Source organism: Babylonia areolata, chromosome 1 (genome assembly GCF_041734735.1).
Source record: "Babylonia areolata isolate BAREFJ2019XMU chromosome 1, ASM4173473v1, whole genome shotgun sequence".
NCBI classification, from domain to species: domain Eukaryota; kingdom Metazoa; phylum Mollusca; class Gastropoda; order Neogastropoda; family Buccinidae; genus Babylonia; species Babylonia areolata.
The window spans coordinates 82,812,822-82,838,293 of NC_134876.1; the positions used below are offsets into that span (position 1 = coordinate 82,812,822).

The 25,472-nt window shown below is 43.7% G+C and overlaps 2 protein-coding genes across 4 annotated transcripts in view; one reads left to right on the forward strand and one right to left on the reverse strand.

Moving 5' to 3' along the window:
• Nucleotides 1-13,034, forward strand: part of LOC143288373 (adenylosuccinate lyase-like) — a 30,794-nt gene extending 17,760 nt beyond the window's left edge. The window contains exons 8-13 of the mRNA XM_076596774.1: nucleotides 1,024-1,093; nucleotides 2,731-2,878; nucleotides 5,400-5,490; nucleotides 7,746-7,835; nucleotides 8,736-8,912; nucleotides 10,703-13,034. Coding sequence (XP_076452889.1) covers nucleotides 1,024-1,093; nucleotides 2,731-2,878; nucleotides 5,400-5,490; nucleotides 7,746-7,835; nucleotides 8,736-8,912; nucleotides 10,703-10,789 — 663 coding nt within the window. The 3' untranslated portion in view covers nucleotides 10,790-13,034. The remainder of the gene's footprint in view (nucleotides 1-1,023; nucleotides 1,094-2,730; nucleotides 2,879-5,399; nucleotides 5,491-7,745; nucleotides 7,836-8,735; nucleotides 8,913-10,702) is intronic.
• A 1,079-nt stretch (nucleotides 13,035-14,113) lies between these two features.
• LOC143288380 (serine/threonine-protein kinase 31-like) overlaps nucleotides 14,114-25,472 on the reverse strand; it is a 48,843-nt gene continuing 37,484 nt past the window's right edge. For all 3 annotated transcript variants that reach the window (XM_076596801.1, XM_076596785.1, XM_076596791.1), the window contains 6 exons: nucleotides 25,296-25,445; nucleotides 23,711-23,845; nucleotides 22,433-22,501; nucleotides 21,498-21,655; nucleotides 19,406-20,088; nucleotides 14,114-17,307 (listed from right to left, as the gene is read on the reverse strand). In XM_076596801.1, the coding sequence (XP_076452916.1) occupies nucleotides 17,300-17,307; nucleotides 19,406-20,088; nucleotides 21,498-21,655; nucleotides 22,433-22,501; nucleotides 23,711-23,845; nucleotides 25,296-25,445 (1,203 nt within the window). In that variant the 3' untranslated portion in view covers nucleotides 14,114-17,299. The remainder of the gene's footprint in view (nucleotides 17,308-19,405; nucleotides 20,089-21,497; nucleotides 21,656-22,432; nucleotides 22,502-23,710; nucleotides 23,846-25,295; nucleotides 25,446-25,472) is intronic.

Below are 25,472 nucleotides of genomic sequence, written 5' to 3' on the forward strand. Positions count from 1 at the left end.
TTTTCTAACATCTAAAGCTGATAACAGTTATTTTTGGAAAGCCATTAATCATTCAAACCCACACACCACTTAAAGAATTGCTGACAAACTTAATGCTGTTATGGGTGAAAATGTTTGCATGACATAAGCATCTTACAAATCTTATTCTAAATGACCTTGTCAGTGTGATTTAGTAAGTTTCACCCTTTAAAACTGATACATGTCATTTGACTTTTAATAGTTCATAAAGATTATGTCTTCATTCATTTCAAAGAAACAGGTACTTGTGAAGTTGGTGACATCAAAAGTAACCAGTTTTTATTTGTTATTTCTTGAAACTATTGCTTACATTTACAATTTATTTGTAAATTAGAAACCACTCTCCTGAAGCTTTCAAAGTTGATCAAAGTTAATTTTTTTTATAAGTCAGATAAACAGACTGAACCATACATTCTTAATCATTTTAATTGCTTTTGTGCCTTTACTGTACCATCCAAATCAAACTGTTTTTAGGAAATGCATTCTCAACATGCTGCTCTGACAACACAGGATGATAAATGGCTCAAAAGTGTAAATTACAATGAAAATAAGGGAGTTCTTATTGTAGAACTCTTCTGTGTCTTTGTTCCAAGTCTTGAAAGAAATATTTCTGTTTGATGGAGGTGTCCTTGGAATGAAAAAGAGAGAGGCTGTGCACGTGCATGCACGCACATGCGAATGTGCGCTATTGAGTATATCTGTACTCATTGTTGTGTATATTGTATGCTGTTGCATGCAGTTAAAAAGAGAAGGGGTAGGGAGTGCTCATGCAATCAGCATTAAAATTGTACATTTACTCATTCATCATTACCAAAGGTTTTTAAGTGAGCTTATTAGTTTTATTTATTCTTAGCTTTTTTCTTTTCTTTTGTTTTCTTTTCTACAGGTGATGCATATGATGTTGTGTGTTACAGTTCTCTGCAGGTGTTGCCCAATAACATCCACCCAGTCCTCTGTGTAACAAATGTTTCTTGATGATAGTCATGGTTGCCGTGTGTGTTACAGATCTGTACGGACATCCGCCTACTGGCCAATTTTAAGGAACTGGAGGAACCCTTTGAGAAAGATCAGATAGGTCAGTCATTTCATATCTGTAAAGCGCAAGCTAGGTGAGTCAGTCAATGTCTGTAAAAGACCAGACAGGTGAGTCAGTCAATGTCTGTAAAAGACCATACAGGTAGGTCAGTGAACATATGTTAAAGTCCAGATAGGTGGGTCAGTGAAAGTCAAAGTGTGTAAAAGACCTGATAGGTGGGTCAGTGAACGTATGTAAAAGACCAGATAGGTGGGTCAGTGAACGTCTGTAAAAGACCAGATAGGTGGGTCAGTGAACGTCTGTAAAAGACCTGATAGCTGGGTCAGTGAACGTCTGTAAAAGACCAGATAGGTGGGTCAGTGAACGTATGTAAAAGACCAGATAGCTGGGTCAGTGAACGTCTGTAAAAGACCTGATAGCTGGGTCAGTGAACGTCTGTAAAAGACCAGATAGGTGGGTCAGTGAACGTATGTAAAAGACCAGATAGGTGGGTCAGTGAACATATGTAAAAGACCAGATAGGTGGGTCAGTGAACGTCTGTAAAAGACATGATAGCTGGGTCAGTGAACGTCTGTAAAAGACCAGATAGGTGGGTCAGTGAACGTATGTAAAAGACCAGATAGGTGGGTCAGTGAACGTATGTAAAAGACCTGATAGGTGGGTCAGTGAACATGTGTAAAAGTCCAGATAAATAGGTTAGTAAACATATGTAAAAGACCAGACAGGGGGCTCAGTTAACATGTGTAAAAGTCCAAATAGTAAAAGACCAAAATAGGTGGATCGGTTGGCGGTCAGTTTTCTAGACGTGCACATTGTAGTTTTCATTAGAAATTTTTTTTTATACTTTCATAGTTTGTGATGCTTTTTGAATTTCTCTTTATTTCAGACAGCCTTAAAGTTACCAGTGTAGTTACCTTGTCTGTGTCCATGTTATCTCAGTTTTTTCACTCTTAGTATGTCCGCTTTTTTTCGCAGTGTCTGGAGGATTCAGACCTTGCTGAATAGAGACATGAGGTCGCTCCTTTTTAAATGACATGTGCATATGTTGTCTCTGGCCACTGCATGTGTTATGTCAATTTTTAAATACTATATATATTTACATTTGTCACATTTTCTGCGTATTTATCGTCACCTGTGCTAAAGACAAATGTATATATGTCACACCAGCTAGGTATATGAGAATTTTAAAGACAAGGATATATGTATTTGTCATACCTGTCAGGTGTGTGAGCACATTAAAGACAGGACATATGAAATTGTCATACCTGTCAGGTGTTTTAGCACATTAAAGACAAGGACATATGGAATTGTCATACCTGTCAGGTGTGTGAGCACATCAGAGACGGATATGCCATACTGGCTAGATGTGTAAGCACATTAAAGACAAGGACACACGTACATTTAACACCTGTGAGGTATATGTGCACAATATAGACAAAAAAAATTGTCATACCTGCCAGGTATATGTACAAAGTAAATGTCATACCTGTCAGGTGTGTGAGTTCATTAAAGACAAAGATGTATTACCTGTCATACCCATCAGGTATGTGGGAACAATAAAGACAGACAATCACACGTCATTCCTGTCAGTTTTCTCATGTGTGCACAATAAAGATGGATTTGTCACACCTGCCCTTAAAGACAAGAACACATCACACCTGCCAGGAATGTTCCAGGCTCCAGCGCCATGCCCTACAAGCGAAACCCGATGAGGTCGGAGCGCTGTTGCTCCCTGGCCCGTCACCTGATGGCGCTGGTTCAGGATCCTCTGGCGACTGCCGCCAACCAGTGGATGGAGAGAACGCTGGACGACAGTGCCAACAGGTGAGCGCAGGAGACAACAACAGGGAGGACTAAAGTGGGGTCAGGGGGGTCAACTACAGGGGGTGAACAACAGGGGCACGAGAGGATGAAAAACAGTAATTGGGTGAACAAGAGGGGGTGCGTAACATGATGTAGAGGGTGAGCAGCACGAGTGGGTAGGGGGGTAGCATCATGAGGGGTGTGTGGGTGAGCAACATGAGGGTGCAGGGAGTTAGCATCATGAGGGGTATGTGGGTGAGCAACATGAGGGTGTAGGGAGTAAGCATCATGAGGGGTGTATGGGTGAGCAACATGAGGGTGTAGGGAGTAAGCATCATGAGGGGTATGTGGGTGAGCAACATGAGGGTGTAGGGAGTAAGCATCATGAGGGGTATGTGGGTGAGCAACATGAGGGTGTAGGGAGTAAGCATCATGAGGGGTATGTGGGTGAGCAACATGAGGGTGTAGGGAGTAAGCATCATGAAGGGTATGTGGGTGAGCAACATGAGGGTGTAGGGAGTTAGCATCATGAGGGTTATATGGGTGAGCAACATGGGGGGGAGTGAGTTAGCATCATGAGGGGTGTATGGGTGAGCAGCATGAGGGTATTATGGTGAGGGGGGTGAGCTTCATGAGGATGTAGGGGGGAGCATTATGAGAGTGTTGGGGGTTGATGAGGGTGTGGGGGGGTGAGCATCATGAGGGTATAGGGGGTTGATGAGGGTGTAGGGGGGTGAGTATCATGAGGGTATAGGGCTGTGGGCATCATGAGGGTGTAGGGTGGTGAGTATCATGAGGTATAGGGGGGTGAGTATCATGAGGGTGTAGGGGGGTGAGTGTCATGAGGGTATAGGGGGGTGAGTGTCATGAGGGTATAGGGGGTGAGTATCATTAGGGTGTAGGGGGGTTAGCATCATGAGGGTGTAGGGGGGTGAGTATCTTGAGGTGTAGAGGGGCGAGTATCATGAGGGTATAGGGGGTGAGTATCATGAGGGTATAGGGGGGTGAGCATCATGAGGGTGTAGGGGGTGAGTATCTTGAAGGTGTAGAGGGTGAGTATCATGAGGGTGAGTATCATAGGGGGGTGAGTATCATGAGGGTATAGGTGTTGAGTATCATTAGGGTGTAGGGGGGTGAGTATCATGAGGGTGTAGGGGGTGAGTATCATGAGGGTATAGGTGTTGAGTATCATTAGGGTGTAGGGGGGTGAGTATCATGAGGGTGTAGGGGGTGAGTATCATGAGGGTGTAGGGGGGTGAGTATCATGAGGGTATAGGTGTTGAGTATCATTAGGGTGTAGGGGGGTGAGTATCATGAGGGTGTAGGGGGGTGAGTATCATGAGGGTGTAGGGGGGTGAGTATCATGAGGGTGTAGGGGGGTGAGCATCATGAGGGTGTAGGGGGGTGAGTATCATGAGGGTGTAGGGGGGTGATTATCATGAGGGTGTAGGGTGGTGAGCATCATGAAGGTGTAGGGGGGTGAGTATCATGAGGGTTTTAGGGGGGTGAGTATCATGAGGGTATAGGGGGGTGAGTATCATGAGGGTGTAGGGGGGTGAGTATCATGAGGGTGTAGGGGGGTGAGTATCATGAGGGTTTTAGGGGGGTGAGTATCATGAGGGTATAGGGGGGTGAGTATCATGAGGTTGTAGGTGTGGGGGTGGGGGGCAACATGACGATGTAGGGGGTGAGCATCATGAGGGGTGTAGGTGTAGAGGGATGAGCAACATCAGGGTGATGGGGGCCTGGGGGGGGCATCATAAGGGAGTAGGGAGGTAGGTATCATTAGGGTGTAGAGGGTGCGGGTGGGGCAACATGTGGGTGTAAGGGGGGGGGGGGGGGGGGGCAACATGAGGGGAGGGGCATCATGATGGTGTGGGGGGGGGGGCATTGGGGAGTGAGGGGGCATCGTGAGGGTGTACGGGGTGAGCATCATGAGGGTGTAGGGGTGAGCAACAGGGGTGAACAATTGGAAATTGGGTTAACTCTTTGGCCACCATAGGCGACTTTAGTCAACTGGACAGTTCACTGCCATAGCTGACTGGCTGACATCACAGGGTCATATTAAAAGGACCGGTTATTCCTCACATTGTAACAAAGCTTGACAGCTGCAGCCAACTTGACTAACCCTCCCCCCTTTTACTGAGTTGGAAGTGAACAAGTCCACTGTGTTGTTCTGACTTGAACTGAATTGTGTGACTGACAGTACCAAGTCTGAAATATTTATTTGGCTCTGGGGAGCGTATTTCACACAGAAACTTGGTGGTGAAAGAGTTAAACAACAAGAGGGCAAAGGGTGGACAACAGGGGACCAAGGGAGTGAACTTTAGACAAGTAATGGGTGATGAGGATGTGAACAGCAAAGGGGTGAATGACAGGGTGAGGGGTGAACAGCAAGGGAAGAATAACAGGGGGTAACAGGGCTAATGGGTGAGCAACAGGAGATGAGGGTGTGAACGGCGGGCAAACACAATGGGATGAGGGGATAAATGACATGGGGTGAGAGGCGCCATAATGATGATGAGTGTTGGTGTGATTTCAGACGTATCGCCATTGCAGAGGCATTCCTGACTGCAGATGCATTGCTTGGAACCATGCAGAACGTGTTTGAAGGACTGGTGGTGTACCCCAGGGTAAGTCAGGGACTGGGGATTTGCCTGACAGCAGTCTGCTCTCTACGTGATGACAGTTGTTCACAGCAGTGTTGGTGACAGTTGTTGTCAGCAGTATGTATCTGGGTTACGGTTGTTGTCAGCAGTATGTACGGTTGGTGACAGCAGTATGTATCTGTGTGACAGTTGTTGTCAGCAGTATGTATCTGGGTTACAGTTGGTGACAGCAGTATGTATCTGTGTGACAGTTGTTGACAGCAGTCTGTATCTGGGTTACGGTTGTTGACAGCAGTCTGTATCTGGGTTACAGTTGGTGTCAGCAGTATGTATCTGTGTGACAGTTGTTGACAGCAGTCTGTATCTGGGTTACGGTTGTTGTCAGCAGTCTGTATCTGGGTTACAGTTGGTGTCAGCAGTATGTATCTGTGTGACAGTTGTTGACAGCAGTCTGTATCTGGGTTACTGTCAGCAGTCTGTATCTGGGTTACAGTTGGTGTCAGCAGTATGTATCTGTGTGACAGTTGTTGACAGCAGTATGTATCTGGGTTACGGTTGTTGTCAGCAGTATGTATCTGTGTGACAGTTGGTGACAGCAGTCTGTATCTGGGTTACAGTTGGTGTCAGCAGTATGTATCTGTGTGACAGTTGTTGACAGCAGTCTGTATCTGGGTTACGGTTGTTGACAGCAGTCTGTATCTGGGTTACGGTTGTTGTCAGCAGTCTGTATCTGGGTTACAGTTGTTGTCAGCAGTCTGTATCTGGGTGACAGTTGTTGTCAGCAGTCTGTATCTGGGTTACGGTTGTTGTCAGCAGTATGTATCTGGGTTACAGTTGTTGACAGCAGTCTGTATCTGGGTGACAGTTGTTGACAGCAGTCTGTATCTGGGTTACGGTTGTTGTCAGCAGTATGTATCTGTGTGACAGTTGTTGACAGCAGTCTGTATCTGGGTTACGGTTGTTGTCAACAGTATGTATCTGTGCGACAGTTGTTGACAGCAGTCTGTATCTGGGTTACAGTTGGTGTCAGCAGTATGTATCTGTGTGACAGTTGTTGACAGCAGTATGTATCTGGGTTACGGTTGTTGTCAGCAGTATGTATCTGTGTGACAGTTGTTGACAGCAGTCTGTATCTGGGTTACGGTTGTTGTCAGCAGTATGTATCTGTGTGACAGTTGTTGACAGCAGTCTGTATCTGGGTTACGGTTGTTGACAGCAGTCTGTATCTGGGTTACGGTTGTTGTCAGCAGTATGTATCTGTGTGACAGTTGTTGACAGCAGTCTGTATCTGGATTACAGTTGTCAGCAGTCTGTATCTGGGTGACAGTTGGTGTCAGCAGTCTGTATCTGGGTGACAGTTGGTGACAGCAGTATGTATCTGGGTGACAGTTGTTGTCAGCAGTCTGTATCTGGGTTACGGTTGTTGACAGCAGTATGTATCTGTGTGACAGTTGTTGTCAGCAGTCTGTATCTGGGTTACGGTTGTTGACAGCAGTCTGTATCTGGGTTACAGTTGTTGACAGCAGTCTGTATCTGGGTTACGGTTGTTGTCAGCAGTCTGTATCTGGGTTACAGTTGGTGTCAGCAGTGTGGGCGACCTCACTGACAGCAGTCTGGGGACAGTTGTTGACAGCAGTCAGATCTCTAGGTGATAGTTGTTGACAGCAGTCTAGGTGACAGTTATTGAGAGCAGTCTATGTCTAGTTTGCAGTTGAAGACAGCGGTCACAGTGACAGTTGTTGACAGCAATCTGGGTGACAGTTGTCAGCAGCAGTCTGTATCTGGGTTACAGTTGATGACAGCTGTCAAGGTGACAGTTGGTGACAGAAGTTAAGCTGGTCTTGGTGATATTTATTGACAGTTGTCCAGGTGATAGTTTTTAACATTGATCAAATATGACATTACTTGGGGTGAGGGGGGAGGTGTGGGGGGGGGCATGGGTGGGCGGGTGTGCAGGGGGCTGGGGGGGGGCTCGGGGGGGGGGCATGTCTCCCATTTTTAGGACTTGGGAGAGGACATTGGTGAGGCAGTGGAGAGTGAGTGTGATATTTCACGTCAACAAATGCATGTTTACTCAAGAGTTATCGGTTCTCAAAACGTGTGTGGGTGGGTGTGTTGTCAGTATGTGTGTGTTTCTGTGACTGTGTGTTTGTATGTGTGTGTGTGTGTCTCTGTGTATTTTTATGTGTGTCTGTGTGTGTTTTTGTGTATGCATGCATGTGTGTGTGTGTGTGTTGTCACTTTATCACTCTGTGTGGGTGTATGTGTGTATTGTGCAGGTGATTGAGCGGCGTATCCAGCAGGAGTTGCCTTTCATGGCCACAGAAAACGTCATCATGGCCATGGTGAAATCGGGGGGGGACAGACAGGTAAAACTCCACATGTCCACACCACACTGCACACATCTCACACTGTAACTGTAGTCCAGATAATGTTGGACATGGTATCTAATACTGCCATTATACCGTTGATACTTTGTGTACTTATTGGAGTTCCACAAACACTTTGTGTGTACCCACTGGAGCGCCATGTTTGAGTGCCTGTGTGTGTGCATACTGGGGTGCCATGAGCGCTGCATACATGCGTGACCTGAACATCATGTGCAAATGCGTGAGAAACATGAACACTGTGCTCACACAGCAGTGACAGGAGCTGGGCAGGTAATTGGGTAGGTATGTTCATACAGGAGCCAGGGAGCTATGAACACTGTGTGCATGTATGTACGTATGTACAGCATTGTCATGAACAATGCATGATTGTATTTACAAAGAGGAGTGCCATGAACAGTGTACCCATTTGTATAGAATTAGACGTATGAACATGTGTTGCACAGGAGTGCTTTGTTGAAGGAATGTGTGTATATCCATACAGAAGTGCCATGAACAGTGTATGTCTATACAGGAGTGTCATGAACAGTGTGTATGTCCATACAGAAGTGCCATGAACAGTGTATGTCTATACAGGAGTGTCATGAACAGTGTGTATGTCTATACAGGAGTGCCATATACAAGAAAAGCATGTGTGTCCATACACAGGAGTGCCATGAACGATGTGTATGTCCATACACAGGAGTGCCATGAACGATGTGTATGTCTATACACAGGAGTGCCATGAACAGTGTATGTCTATACAGGAGTGCCATGAACAGTGTATGTCTATACAGGAGTGTCATGAACAGTGTGTATGTCTATACAGGAGTGCCATATACAAGAAAAGCATGTGTGTCCATACACAGGAGTGCCATGAACGATGTGTATGTCCATACACAGGAGTGCCATGAACAGATCCGAGTGCTGTCACAGCAGGCCGGGAACCGTGTGAAGCAGGAAGGGGGAGACAATGACCTGGTGGAGCGCATCAGGAAGTGCGGGTACTTTGCTCCCGTGCATAGTCAGCTGGACGCTTTGCTCGACCCCGCCACTTTTGTGGGCCGCGCCCCCGCTCAGGTACACCGCCACCTGGCACTTACTGTTCTCAAGAGTTGGATGTGTTTGTAAATATTGTAATTTGTTGTTGTATTGAATTTGGTTCTATTCTTGCCTTTTGCATTTTACTGACATTTCAAATGGTTTGATACGTGTCTAAGAGGGGGTTTATTAGTGTTGTGATTTTTTCCTGGTCATCACTGAATTTAAAAGTATTTCTGCATGCATGTGTACATTGATACATTGACAGATGCAGACATTCTGCACCAGTCATAGCAGTGACTAAGACATTGTGCATGAATTAGAACAGTGATAATGAGCCATTGTGCACTAATCATGACTATGACATTGTGCACCAATCACAACAGTGACATTGACAGACATTGTGCACTAATCGTGACTATGACATTGTGCACTAATCGTGACTATGACATTGTGCACCAATCACAACAGTGACATTGACAGACATTGTGCACTAATCATGACAATGACATTGTGCACCAGTCACAAGTGGCAATGACAGACATTGTGCACTAATCATGACAATAACATTGTGCACTAATCATGACTATGACATTGTGCACCAATCACAACAGTGACAATGACAGACATTGTGCATTAATCATGAAAATGACATTGTGCACCAGTCACAAGTGGCAATGGCAGGCATTGTGCACTGATCATGACAATAACATTGTGCACTAATCATGACTATGACATTGTGCACCAATCACAACAGTGACAATGACAGACATTGTGCATTAATCATGAAAATGACATTGTGCACTGATCATAACAACATTGTACACCAGTCATAAGTGACAGACACTGTGCACTGATCATGACAATGACTGCACCAATCAAAAGTGACAATGACAGGCATTGTGCACTAATCATGACAATGACACTGTGCACTAATCACAAGTGACAGTGACAGATATTGTGCACAAATCATGACGACATTGTGCACCAATCACAAGTGACAATGACAGACATTGTGCACTGACCATGACAATGACATTGTGCTCTAATCACAATAGTAACCATGACACATTGTGCAAATGATCATGACAATGACATTGTGCACCAATCACAATGACTGTGCAGTAATCATGACAGTGACATTGTGCACCTATCACAAGTGGCAATGACAGACATGCACTAATCATGACATTGTGCACCAATCACAGCAGTGACAGTGACAGACATTGTGCACTAATGACAATGAGATTGTGCGTTAATCACAACAGCCACATTGACAGACATTGTGCACTAATGACAATGAGATTGTGCATTAATCACAGCCACATTGACAGACATTGTGCACTGACCATGACAATGAAATTGTGCATTAATCACAACAGTCACAGTGACAGACATTGTGCGCTGACCATGACAATGACATTGTGCATTAATCACAACAGTGACAGACATTGTGCACTAATGACAATGAGATTGTGCGTTAATCACAACAGCCACATTGACAGACATTGTGCACTGACCATGACAATGAAATTGTGCATTAATCACAACAGTCACAGTGACATTGTGCAATGACAATGACATTGTGCACCAATCACAGCAGTGACAGACATTGTGCACTAATCATAACAATGACATTGTGCACTAGTCACAAGTGACTGAGGTTGTGCACCAATTATGACAGTGACATTGTGCACCAGTCACAAGTGAATGACATTGTGCATCGATCATGACAGTGACATTGTGCACCAGTCACAACAGTGACCGACACAGTGCACACAGTGTGAGGATAACAGAGAAGTAAGGTGGGTGGAATGGTGGTGTTCCAGGTGGAGAAGTTCCTGCAGACAGAAGTTGAGCCAGCCCTGCAGCCCTACAGCCAGCACCTAGAAGGGCACTCTGTCCTCACCATCTAGTCACCTTATCCCCACCCCTCTACACTCCCCTCTTTCTGAACTCTGGGCATTGCTTGTTGTGGTAACTCTGTGTAGTCTGTCTGCCGCTTTTGAAGTCAACAGTGTCAGCCATTGATTGTGAAGTCAGTACAATGACGTCAAATATCAGCAGTATCAGCCTTTGCTTGTAAAGTCAGTATATTGACATCAACCAATTTAAAATTATCCCTATGATACTAGTCTCTGTGTGAACCAAAGGCAGTGTGTTCTGTAAGTGTGGCTGGTAGCAGTGTTGATTTGTCATGTTTGTTCCCAGTTGCGGACTTGTTTCTGACAAAAGATGCCTTGCAAAAAGCTTTTAGGCTTGTTGATTGTGCATGGCTGTGTGTGTGCGTGTTGGGGGGGAAAGCTCGACTCCGCATGGCTCTCATGAATGGTCATAGTAACTGCAGTCTTAAGATGTATGGGTTTGGAGGTCTGTTTTGGTGGGGGTTTTTTGGGGGGGGTTTTCTAAGAGTTAGGATAACCGAGGTGTTATATGCAACACTTAGCTGCAGCACATTGTTCTTTGGGTCCCTTCCTTGTGGACTGGGTGATGACCACATGATACAGTAGGAGTCAGTGCTTGTACCAGACATGGTATGTTGTTCTTCGTTTCCCCCAAGGTCCAGGGCGATACTTTTTGATGCTGGTGTGGTGTTACTAATAGTGACAGATTATTTCAGCAGGTCAGAAAGCCAGAAGAAAGTCTGTTGGTCTTGTGTTGAAGAAATGCAGTGTTTTGATATAATATTGGGATCATGTATGGTCTTGTAGTATTTGGACATGGGATATCTGTGGTTTTGCAGAAATATGTTTGGGTGTGGGTAACAGGATAAGAATGTTTTACAGGTGTGTGAAATTTATTTTCTTTATATTGTGTTGAAAAGATGAGTTATTGATTTTGGAGAAGCTTTAATATTTCCATAAATAATGTACTTTATCAGTGTTTGGAGCAACTCCTCAATGCAGTTGTTAATGTGCTACAATATTTCACATACAGGGAGAATCCATTCCCATTCCGAGTTCACTGACATGTTAATATTAAAGTGTGTGTGCTTTTATATTCTTGTGTCCATGTGTTGCAGAGGACATGATGAAACCTAGTCGTTACTTTTATCAAAGCCATGGAGATTCTGGGAGTCAAGTCTGGGATGGGGGGTTTCAGTTATCTGTGTCTTATTGTCAGTTCTGTCTACCTGTTCATCGGTTCTGTTCCAGGCCTTTAGTTTTCACAAGATCGAGACCAAACTAAATGTTCATGTCAGAGTGTGCATTTATATTTGTGTTTCCTTGTGTAATAGGGGACATCATGAAACTTTATCTGTCTCATGTCATCAGTTCTGTTATCTGTGTCATGTCATTAGTTGTTTCCATGTGTAACAGAGGAAGTGATAAAATTACAGTTATTACTCACAACCTGTGGAGATTCCAGGAGTAAAGATTAAGGGGGGGGCATGTGGTTCAGTTATTGATGTATCTGTGTCATGTTATCAGTTGTATGTAAATTCACAGGCTGATTCATACCAAGCAAATTGGCATAGAAACCATTTCCCTGGACTGCCTCTGTGCTTTTGTGTGCGTATGACATCATTCGTGATAGTTTTTTTTTTTTTTGTTTTTTGTTATTAATGTCCAGCTGCATTGTCCCATTTTTCTATGATCAGGTGATGCAGTCTCTCCCTCCCCCCCCCCCCCCCCGCAAGTTTTTTTTTTAGTGGTCTGTTTTGCAGTTTTTTTAATGATTTTTTTCTGTGGTGAAGAATTAAAGTTTGCATGACAGAGCTCTTCTGTCCATACAAACATATTTATGTATTGACACTTTATTTTTATTATCTTGTATACAAACAATGCTTTGTAGATATTTACAGTTTCACTTAAAAGAACACCAGTGTAAGCAGAGCTTTTTCTTCGGGTTGTGGTGATTGCTGTTGACAACACAATGCACCTGTAGGTATGTCTGTATAACCAATTTGGAATTGCGGCAACAACATACCAATGTCTCATTTTCCAGCCACGGTTCTTTCCCTCTGTATAAATATCTATGTTAGCTTTTAAAACATTCTGAAATCATGGCTATGGTTTGCATTGAATGTTAATAAAATGAACCTGCCTTCCCAGTGATGTATTTCATTTGTTATCTGACATTGCTTTCTTATGAAGAAATTATAAACATTGCCTGCACTTACAATGGTATTGTTACAATCATACTGAAATAATCAGAAGTTGCTTACTGCAGCGTCAGTCTGTTCTTTGTGTGTGTGTGCATGATGAGCGTTCACGAGTGTGTGAATAAATGTTTGCACTTTTTTTTTGCAAGAAAAAATAATTCTGTTCTTAACTGTTTTCTTCGTGAATGAATATCTGCGATATAATTAACAGTAATATGAATATAAAATCAAATTGCATTAACAAGACAAGTGGTAGTTTTGGATTTTGAAACCCATCTGCCAGTCACAAGAATAGAAATACTTATCTGCAGTTTTGTTCGGTTAATTTCCTTCACCTACCCATTCCATCTCAGACATTACATGTGTGACTGAAGCAAGTCATACATTAACATCATAAGTGAAGTATTTGAGATGACGGAAGCCCCTTCTCTTCCAGGACAGATTTTTCTAGGTTTCTTCTTGTTGGCGTTTCTGAAGTAAATGATTTATTTGCAGTGCTGTACCAATGCCCAACTCCAAAGTGGAGTGGTCGCCTTTTAAGCAAGAGAATTTGAGCATGTGAGATCAAATCCCACATTCACCAGAAATTTTTCACCCTCCACTTGAGCCCGAGTGATGGTCATTCGGATGAGATGATAAACCAAGGTCCTATGTGTAGCATGCAATTAGTGCATGTAAAAGAACAGAGTCATCCCTGGCAAAATTCTTTAACAAAATGCACTTTGATTTCAGGCAGAAAAAAAAGGGGGGGGAGGCAATGCACTGTGTGACCTGGCCCACATTTCACATTGAGAAACCTGTCATACCAAACCATTCCTATTCAGACCTTACACATATACTCCCTGGTTTAAGGTGGCTGGAAAGAGATTTGAGTTTGCAGCTGCAGACAGTGCAAGACAAAAAAGCTGATTATTTTGACGTGAGTCCAGTGGAAAAGAAACCTTGTTAAGTAAATGGGGTCTCAAGACACATGTTTAAAAAAAAAAAAAAAAAAAAAAGGGGGTAGGGGAGTGGGAGATTCATTTTGACCCACAGTATATGATGATGGTTGGACTTAAAGCATTATCTCTACTTCAAAAGCCCAACCCAACTTCCTTTAGTTTACCCACACACTTAAACACATTCCAGATGGCAATTTATAACATGGAAGGAAAAATTTATTGAAATCATCAGAACCTGTAAACTAAAATAAACTGCAACCAAATGAAGAAATATTTGTATTGAAGCACAAGACTAATGTTTGTAGGAACAAAAAGAACAAAAATTTAAAAAATCAAAACATTTTTTTATCATCTTGTGTGTGTGTGCAAGGAAGAGGTGACAGAAGAGCTACAAGTCCTCCTTTTTTCTTTTTCTTTTTTTTCGCATGAAAACTATCACACAGAAACCACCAACATGATCAATCTTAATACAACACAAACTGTCAGTCATACAGTGTGGCTGAATGGTGACAACTAATAATCACATTGGTCTCCATGGCATAACCAACAATTATCACATTCAAATACCTGTCACACATCTAAATCATCACAAAAGAGGATGAGGAAAACTCTTTTGAGTCCATTATTTGCTTACCTGAAGGATTGGACAGGTCACTTTAGCTGGCTCTGAGAGATCACCTGAGAGTTTATTGGCTTCGCTTGGTTTGAAAACTAAACACAAAAGACTGGATGTGTCCATGGCTTAGGGGTTTTCATTGCTGCTGATGCCCTTTTATCCTTTTTTTCCCCTGTTCTGACTAAAATGTTATGTCTAACAATTCAGAGTAGAATTATCTTGTTTTAACAGTATCTTTTTCATAGCTTTTTACTCCCGGTGTTATGTACAGCTGTAACATTTAGTTTGCAGTATCTTTTTTTAATTTATTGCTTGCTTATTTAACCCTTCTGTTTGTACCAAGAGGTGTGTCAAGGGAATTTATTGCTGTTGTTGAAGTGGATTTTTTTGCTAAAGAATGGGGAACAGGAAATAATATTCAAAATAATCTAAAACCTGTCTCAGACACATCTGTCAATCTTCTAAAACCTGCCACAATTACAGTTGTCAATCATCCAAAACCTGCATCAATCATCCAAAACCTCCCTCAATCATAACATCTGTCAATCATTCAAAACCTGCCTCAATCATTCAAAACCTTCCTCAATCATATGTCAAACATCCTAAACCTGCCTCTGTCATCACATCTGTCAATCATCCTAAACCTGCCTCAATCATAACATCTGTCAATCATCCAAAACCTGCCTCTATCATAACATCAGTCAATCATCCAAAACTTGTCTCAGTCATATGTCAGTTACCCAAAACCTGCCTGTCATAACATAATCAATCATCCAAAACCTGTCTGAATTGCTATTGTGTATAAACCATCCACCACAGCACACATCACTCTATAAATCATACAATCCGTGATTGAATGAAGACATCAAATGGTCCCTGAAGACCTGGTCTCCTGCACTGCCTGCAGCTAATGGCTGCCTGTTCCCATGGACAGCTGACCACCAACCCTCACAGTTCAGCCACAAGAAGACTGCTCTCGAAAATGCTAAATAGGACTGACTGGTCACCAGCTGGAACAAAAATCTCCGCAAAGCCAGGATGTGTTTGGTGAGGAACAATGAACAAGAACTGTTACCTGTGCTCCTTGAAGGCACACCACGTGTGATTGCATTGCCAACACTTTCCCATCAGCTAGCACACGGGGTCAGCTGGTGCAGAGAAAGAACCTGACGTCTTCACTTGACTGTACCTCTGAATTCATGTCAGCTGGTGGCAAATGGTAAGCATCACTGGCTTGACACAGACAACCTTTGAGTAACATTTTTCTCATTTTGTTGATTGTTCACCAACACTTACTGCTTAAATATGATTACTTGGTCATCAACAGACTGAATGCTAAAAACAGGACATGTTCACTGACTGACTGTCCAACCATGACTACCTGTCTCCTTTCACAAACCTGAACGTTTTCTTGTTCAGGTGGTCTTTTCAGCAAGCTGAAATCACAAAAGTATCAAACCCTGTCCACCTAAAGTTTGTTGTTCTGTTTCACCACGTCGAAGTGGCTCTCTGTGTCCAAACACTGGTTATAATCATTCATTCCGACATCTAGCATAGACATGAACCATGTTCACTGCCACTTATCATATCCATTCCTACATCTAGCATAGACATGAACCATGTTCACTGCCACTAACTTCAACCAACATTTCAATGCCAACAAAAGCTTACCACACATATCGCTCACGTTGCTGGATACATGTCTTGGCAGTTTCAAATGAAAAAGGCAAAAAATAATTGTGAGAAGAAAAACAAAATGGGTAAAATTGTGTAACCACTTGGAAAGTCATTGTGCTGGGAGAGGCAGACACCTTGCTTTTCTGTGGCCACCTGCACTGTAACTCTACCTGGCTGGGGCATCTTCTTCTGTCAAGTCAATGTCCATACTGCAAACTGAAGACTCCACGCACACTTCACTGGCACCTGTCAGATCTGACCCTCATAGACTGCCAGTTAGTTTCCCATAAACTGGATAACCAGTTTCCCCAACATACTTCCACTGGTTTCCCACATACTAGTAGCCTGCCAGTTTACTACTTACAACCCAATTTTCCATATACTGCCTGACAGTTTCCAACATACCGCATACTCATTTCTCAAATACTGCCTGCCAATCTCACATACTGTCTGTCAGTTTCTCGTGTACTGCCTGTCAGTTTCCCACTGATCTAGTTTCCCATCTACTGCTCACAGGGCATTCTGCCCATCTCCCTCCCCTTATCCACCACACACTGCACAAGTGTATCCTCCCTTTGTCCCCAACATCCATAATGATCAACACCCAGCTTGTATGGTGGTCTGCCCTCATTTCCACTGTTCTGTGAAATCCATATATTGAACTATAAGCACCCATATGCACACACAAGTGTTTTTTTTCCTTATAGTGTGCAAATGTTTCTACACACACATATACACACACATGCACGTACACACACATGGTCATCCTGCTCAAGTGATGTCATGAGCTTCAGGTACTGTGTAAAGTGGAACTTCACCCCTGAAACACATGCCTGCCCACCCTCCCCAACGTAACACACAACCTTTCACACCCACTTCCCACTCCCAACCTGCTCCCTTTCATCCTGCCCACCCCCCGCACCCCCTAGCCCCACTCCCCCCCTTCAACACCACCCTTCACCCCTGTTCTTCACAGCTGTGCACACAGGCATCACTCCGTTGATATTGCCCTCAAATCACTCCAACACCTGCTGCAACTCTGGCCATGGCATCTCACAATGTCGCTGGTATCCTGATGTGGAGGTCTTTAATCACCTGTAACCAGATACACCTGTGTGTTGTGTGTTTGTTCATACTGCCAGAGAACGTCATTTCTTCTCCTTTCCATGCTCTCATTTGTTATACATTCACACATAAACTTATACAGTTCAGTCAGCAATTCCTCCAAAAGACAAACATCTCCATTGTTCATGTTTCTTGGTCATTTCATTACTATAGTTATTACATATCTCTGCGTGCGTGCGTGCATGCGTGCGTGCTGTGGAAGCTGCAATATGTAGCCCAGGAATGAGTGTGTGCAGGAGGTGGTGGGGGGTAGGGGAGGAGTGCAGTGTAACTTGGGAGATGGGGTGTGTGTGTGTGTGTGTGTGTGTGTGTGTCAGGGCTCGTGTACATTTATGTGTATTTGTTTGTGCTTTCATATCTGTGAAACTGCATGTTTGTTGCATATCTGTTATGCATGTGTGTGTGTGTGTGTGTGTATGTGTGAATGTGTGTCTGCATGTTTTACATTTATTTGCTTATTCATCATCATTATTGTCTTTTTATTAGTATTTTTTTTCTATTACTATCATCATTATTATCGTCATCATTTTTTTTTTCCTCAAGGCCTGACTAAGCGCGTTGGGTTACGCTGCTAGTCAGGTATCGGTTTGGCAGATGTGGTGTAGCATATATGGATTTGTCCAAACACAGTGACGCCTCCTTGAGCTACTGAAACTGCTTCTGATACTGTGTCAGTTACCCCTTAACACATTACACCGAAGCTGGTTGATTTTTTTTTTTTTTGCTGTCCCATCATCTGCTACATTTCAGCTGCATTACTTTATTTTGCCCCCATCATCTGCAGTGTTTCAGTGACATTACTAATGCTCCCACGCCGCTCATTCTGACCCAAGCTCATTCGTTCTAGTGTTGGCAGCCCACCAGGAGCTACTGGTGTGAAAAATCGGGAGGCCACACATCAGAGGAGACACTGCACTGCTGCTGGGTCACTTCAGTGTTGTTCAGTACAGCACTGCCTGTTTTAACATACACAGGAAACCAACTACTGATGACACTAATTACTTAACTGCAAAGTCAGAGTGAGTGAGCGTCCACTCCTAGTGGAGACCGCCACAACGTCCCTTTAACAACAACCCCCCAGAAATCTGCTGACACTGAAGACTTTTACAGGACTTACCCAAAGCATGGAAGTGGAGGGGATCAAAACTGAGGTCACCATGAGAGCTGGGCATGAACGGCCAGATTTGGGACAGTTGTTTTTGATACTGATGATGAATGAGGACGATGATATGATGCTGCTGCTAAGGAGGTTCATTTCTGGTTAGGAACTACGCTTCCTTTCATAATGATATCCCAGCATTAACCAGGCCCTTAAGACACAGATACTTGCAGTGATGGTCAGAAATTTGAGTACAACACCAAACAACACATCCATAAAGACTGTGTGGACCCAGTCTTCCAATTAAAACCTTTAGTACATTCAACTCTGAGAAGAGCTGGCCATTGGCAAAAAAGCCCCTCATCCACTTGGAATCTGATATGTCTTCCCAACTATCAGTCCACAATGCCAACCAGTTCACAGCGGTGGCTGGTATGCTTGGAATGGTGGTTGTATATAAAATGCAGACATGTTCTTGCCACTGATGTTGTCATGGAGATTCTAACCCTGAGGGAGACAGATATGTTCATACCTATGTCATGATGAATCTGACAGACAGAAGTTTTTATCAATGATGTTGTCACTGTTGCTAACTATTACTGTCACTGTAAAAGAAGCAAAAACACCAACAATGCGACTGAAATGGTGAGTGTAACACAAATGCTGTCACTGTCATTCTCACATAGGGTGAAGCACAAACACTGTCACTGCCATTCAAAAACAGAGCAATACTCAAACAAGGCTGACCACCCACACTACTGCTGTCTGTCAAAGGCTAAGTGACACAGAAACAGTCCAACCCTCAGTGCTGTTGTATGCCATTCTGATAACAAATGACGCTGAAACAATCCTGCTTACTGAGTGATACAGATTTTTGTAGTTAGCACAGTCACTGACTGAATGACTTCAAATGATAGACAAACATCTGGCATCTGGCATACTGTCACTGACAACAAACACAACCCTTACCACTGCCACTGTCACTGACTGGCCAGTCCTCCTCCCCTTGCCCCTTCTCCTCTTCGTCTGCCGACAGCTGCCGAGTGATCTTCCGTCCCTTGCCACTGCTGTCCCCCACTGCGCCATTCACGTCCTGGATGGAGAAGGTTCCGATCTCAAAGTGACCCTGGTCTGCCATGGCAAAGGCGGCAGGCTCGGGGGTGGCCCCGAATGTCGCCATCGGCCCACGACTCTCGTTCTCCTGCTGCTCCTGACGTAACGCCGCTTCCTCGAAACCGCCGGACATGGAGGGGAGGTAAGCACCAGATCCCGCCTCAAAGCTGCCCCTGGGAGCATCGTAGCCCTGATCTCCTCCACTGGCTGCTCCAGGGAAGGGAGACTGGGTGTGACCCGGATTGGAGGATGCGGCAGGGTCAACGAAGGATGGAGTGTCCGCCATACTGAGAGCACTAAAACTGTCAACAGGGGGAGGGGTGGAGAAGCGCGACAGGCTGTCCGCAGTGGAGGGGATCTGAGCAGAGCTAGAGAAGGGCATCTCTTGCTGCACACAGGGGTAAGGGCTGGGGAGGGGTGGGGGCGGCTGCTGCAGGTTAATGGGGGGCATGACAGGGAGGGAGGTGGTGACCACGGGGTGCTGCATGGGGTTAGTGAGCGCTGGGAACGTGGGGATTGTGCTGCACATGGCTAACGACCTGCAACACACATCTAACATACAATACCTTTGTAATAGACAGGGAGTGGCAATGCAGACACCTGACATACAGGGAAAAGAAAGTAAAAGTACCAAATAGGTACAGAGAGCAGTGAATAAAGGTTTAAACCACTCATACAGAACAAAGAAAATTATGAACCAGACACACTTACAGAGAACGTAAACTACAGAATCACAGGAGATACAGACAGAAGACAGAAATAAAAGCACAAGACATACAGACAGAACAGAACAAGGTATTCAGACAGAAGAGTATCAGATCACAGACACACAACACAAAGAACAGCAGCAGATATTCGGGCGACATACACACCGGTGCCAAACATACAGACAACAGAAAGAACAGCACCAATCATACAGACAGTCCAAGACACACAGATGATACATATTAAAAGCAGTACCCATACACACAGAAGACAATGACAAGAAAACAATAACAAGCGACAGGAAAACAACAAACGACAAGAAAGCAACAAACGACAAGAAAACCACAACAACCAACCAGAAAACAACAAACAAGTAAACAATAACAGACAGGAAAACAACAGGAACACATCAACAAGCCATAAGAAAACAGCATCAAATGACAGGAAAACAACAAAAAAAACAACAGGAACACATCAACAAGCCATAAGATAACAGCATCAAATGACGGGAAAACAACAAAAAACAACAGGAACACATCAACAAGCCATAAGATAACAGCATCAAATGACAGGAAAACAACAAAAAACAACAGGAACACATCAACAAGCCATAAGAAAACAGCACCAAATGACAGGAAAACAACAAAAAACAACATGAACACATCAACAAACCACAAGAAAACAGCATCAAGTGACAGGAAAACAACAAAAAACAACAGGAACACATCAACAAGCCATAAGAAAACAGCATCAAATGACAGGAAAACAAAAAAAAACAACAGGAACACATCAACAAGCCATAAGAAGACAGCATCAAATGACAGGAAAACAACAGGAACACATCAACAAGCCATAAGAAAACATCAAATGACAGGAAAACAACAGGAACACATCAACAAGCCATAAGAAAACGGCATCAAATGACAGGAAAACAGAACATCTACTGCAGTCCTGCCCGCTCCACCCAGCGCTCCGAGAGAAAGCCTGGCCCGACCCAATCCCAGCGGCCTGGAGCTCTATGGAGGACTGGAGGACCTGTGACGTACTGCTGCCTTCGTCGAGGACAGAACAACAACAAAAAAACAAGAGGAAAACAACAAGAAGCGAAAAGAAAACAACAAACGACAAGAAAACAACAAAAAACAACAGGAACACATCAACAAGCAACAAGAAACCAACAATAAACAATAAGAAAAAACAAGAGGAAAACAACAAGAAGCAGACAACACCACAGAACACTTACACAGCAGCAGCAGAGGGCTGGGACCTCATCATGTCGGCTGATGCATCATGCGGAGACATCTGTCGCAGGTAGTTACTGACCAGCACCAACTCCGCTGCGGGGCGCAGAGGGGGCTGCTGGGATAGCAGGTTCTTCACCAACCCACAGGCGGACGCTTCCTGTTATATATTGTTGTGTCACTGTTTTAGCGGCGGCGTCAGTATCGCATCGTGACAAGCAGTAGATAACACACTGCTGCTATCATTATCAGTGTCATTATCTCATCACTGATCAGAACCAACCACACAACTGCTTTCATCAGTGTCATTATCATGATCAATCAGTACCTACCGCATGCTATCATTATCGTTATTATCACTGTCATTAACGTCATCAATCGGGTATCCATCGCATTACTGCTATCATCAGTGTTATTACTGTCACATAATCAGTGAAACACAAGATAAAGCTAATATCAGAGTCATTATCACCATTCTTTTTCAACACCACTTCCATAATACTGTCATCATCTTTACTGTCTTACTATCAGCATCATCATCATCTGTTAACACCACCTTCATAATATGACTCTTCTTTCACATGTTAACACTTTTCACTTCAATCATTAGCTTAACAAATGTTCGTCAGACTTCCTCATCCCTAGTTTGATATATCTTTTAAAACATTAAAATATCTAACAGACTTTTCTTTAAAAATAATCAGCTGTATTTCATCATGGACTCAGGTTTTCATGTCATGAACTGTTTTCTGATCTTCAATCCCATCAGTGTCATCCTGGTTTGTTTGATTTTGTTTCTTGTTTGTTTTTAACACAAAGAATGCCATTGTCATCAGCTCCATCATCATCGTTTCATTTTCTCACTACTACAGGCATCAAACACAAAGGACATGCCACCCTCCACCCAACAGAACAGGGTGCTGTGCATGATAAATACCAGCTGCAGTTTGGAGACATCCAGTGATCCATCAGCAGTCAGAGGCACCCCCTCCAGTCCACACGACAGCTGAAACACACAGCAACACACCTTAAATCAAGAGACATAGATCAAAGAACACAGTAACTCACACCTTACACCACCCACAGAACACATTTTTCTTGGATCTAAAAAATCAGAAAATCTATGCATATATAGAAAGGTACAAAACAATTTACAACTAAGTTTATTCTGCAGAACAATCCCTTTATCTCAGGATACTGAGATCTTCAAAATGTTCTCCATCGAAGAAAAAGACAGACAAACAGAGAAAACACAAACAGGGTTGAATGAAAACCAGTGCTGGGGCAGAGAGTCTGTTGTTTCTGTAACTGCACTGACAGGCATGGACTAATATGTCTGTATGTGTGTGTGTCTGTCACTTTCTTCTTGCATGTGTGCATGTTTGCATGCGTGCACACATGTTGTATATTTGTGTATCTGTGTGTGTGTCTGTGTGCGCGCACGCACGTGCATATATGTGGGTAGGTGTGTATGTGTGTGGGTGGGTGATGTTTGTGTGCATGTATACATAACACAACTGTTTGTACATTTTCAAAGAAAACTGACGCAACGCTGACCAATGCACTGCAAACATTTGCTTGTTCTTTAGTGCTTGCCAAAGGTAAAGCCAATGCTTATGGTATGTTCAGGGTTGATAACTGATATTTTTGCTTAATTTACAGTGGTTGTGGTTTCAGCTGTGTGCACATAATTTCGTCTTATTTCTTGGGGTTGCGTTTAAAACTGTGAATAAATTTCCAAACAACACAAAACTGACGGATCAACTGCATAATACTTTCCAGTGTCTGCTGAAGTGTAAGCTAACATAAGGTATGTTCAAGGCCTATTAACTAACAAAAAGTAAAGAGTGGTAACTCTCTCCCTTTACAAGGCACACAACTTCAAGTCAATGCTGCTCATGCTACTGATTCAGCTAGCACACAGGTAAATAAAAGGTACACTGGAACAAACCCAGACACTTCCTCAAAAAAGGAAGCGCCGGGCTTGTCCTTATACCGATCATTTGACATGTGCACACAGCTGCAATGACAGAAGAAATGTGCAAACAGTTGTAATTTTTAGGATCACTTACACAGAGAATGAGAATACCAGCAGTTGTGGTAATTTTGGGATCATTTACATAAAGAATGAGGATGCAGCAGTTGTGGTAATTTTGGGGATCATTTTCATAAAGAATGAGGATGCAGCAGTTGTGGTAATTTTTGGATCACTTACATAGAGAATGAGGATGCCGACACTGTACATGTCCACCACCCCAGTGGCATCACATCCGGACGGCATGCTGCTGAGCTCTGGTGCCATGAAGCTCAACCCGCTGGCTGTGGTGAACTTGTTCTTGGCACGGTCAATCTGAACACCATAATCATCCATTTCTTCACTCTGCTCAGTTTCGCCAAATGTCTTGAACATGCACCACACACATCATACATGCACCACACACGTCACACATACACCACACACATCACACATGCACAATACACATCACACATGCACCACACACATCACACGTGCGCCATACACATCACACATGCACCACACATATCACACACATATACCACACACATCACATATACCACACACATCACACATGCACAATACATATCACACATGCACCACACACATCACACGTGCGCCATACACATCACACATGCACCACACATATCACACACATATACCACACACATCACACATATACCACACACATCACACATGCACAATACACATCACACATGCACCACACACATCACACATGCGCCATACACATCACACATGCACCACACATATCACACACATATACCACACACATCACACATGCACAATACACATCACACGTGCACCACACACATCACATGTGCGCCATACACATCACACATGCACCACACATATCACACACATATACCACACACATCACACATACACCACACACATCACACATATACCACACACATCACACATATACCACACACATCACACGTGCACCACACACATCACACATACACCTCACACATCACACATGCACCACACACATCACACATACACCATGCACATCACACATACACCACACACATCACACATACACAATGCACATCACACATACACCACAAACATCACACACACACCACACACATCACACATGCACCACGCACATCAGACATGCACCATGAACATCAGACGTGCACCACACACATCACACATGCAAAACACACATTACACATGCACCACACATAACACATACACCACACGCATCACACATGCACATCACACATGCACCACATACATCACACATGCACGACACACATCACATGTGCACCAAACACATCATAAATGCACCATGAACAATGCACACACTGAGAAATAATACATATACATGCACACAACATACATGTATACACACATACACACATGCAATACACACACATACATACACATGTGCATACACTTTCGCTCCCTCACATTCACACACAAACACATGCACACACCAATGCACAATGTTCATGCACACAAACACACGCACACGCACAAACACACGCACACACATGCTAACACATGTACGCACACACAAAAAATGCGCACGCAAACACGCACACACACAAAATGCACACACACGCTAAAGACAGACACAGATATACACAAACAAGACAACACTCACATACAAACACACACAGAGATATACACAAATGTACGAACACACCCACACGCACACACACAAACACACAAACACACCCACACACACATAAAACATGCAACACACACATAAAACACACCCACACACACACAACACACACACATAAATACTGACGGGAGAACAGGAGAGGTCTGGGGGTATGAGGGTGGCAGTGCCGTCAGGATAGCGCAGGATGCTGAAGGGGTTGACCTCACCGTGCAGGATCTTCCTGCTGTGTAGTGCTGACAGTGCCTCCACCACTGACCTCACCACGCCCACCCCATCCTGTCATCATCATCATCATCACCATCA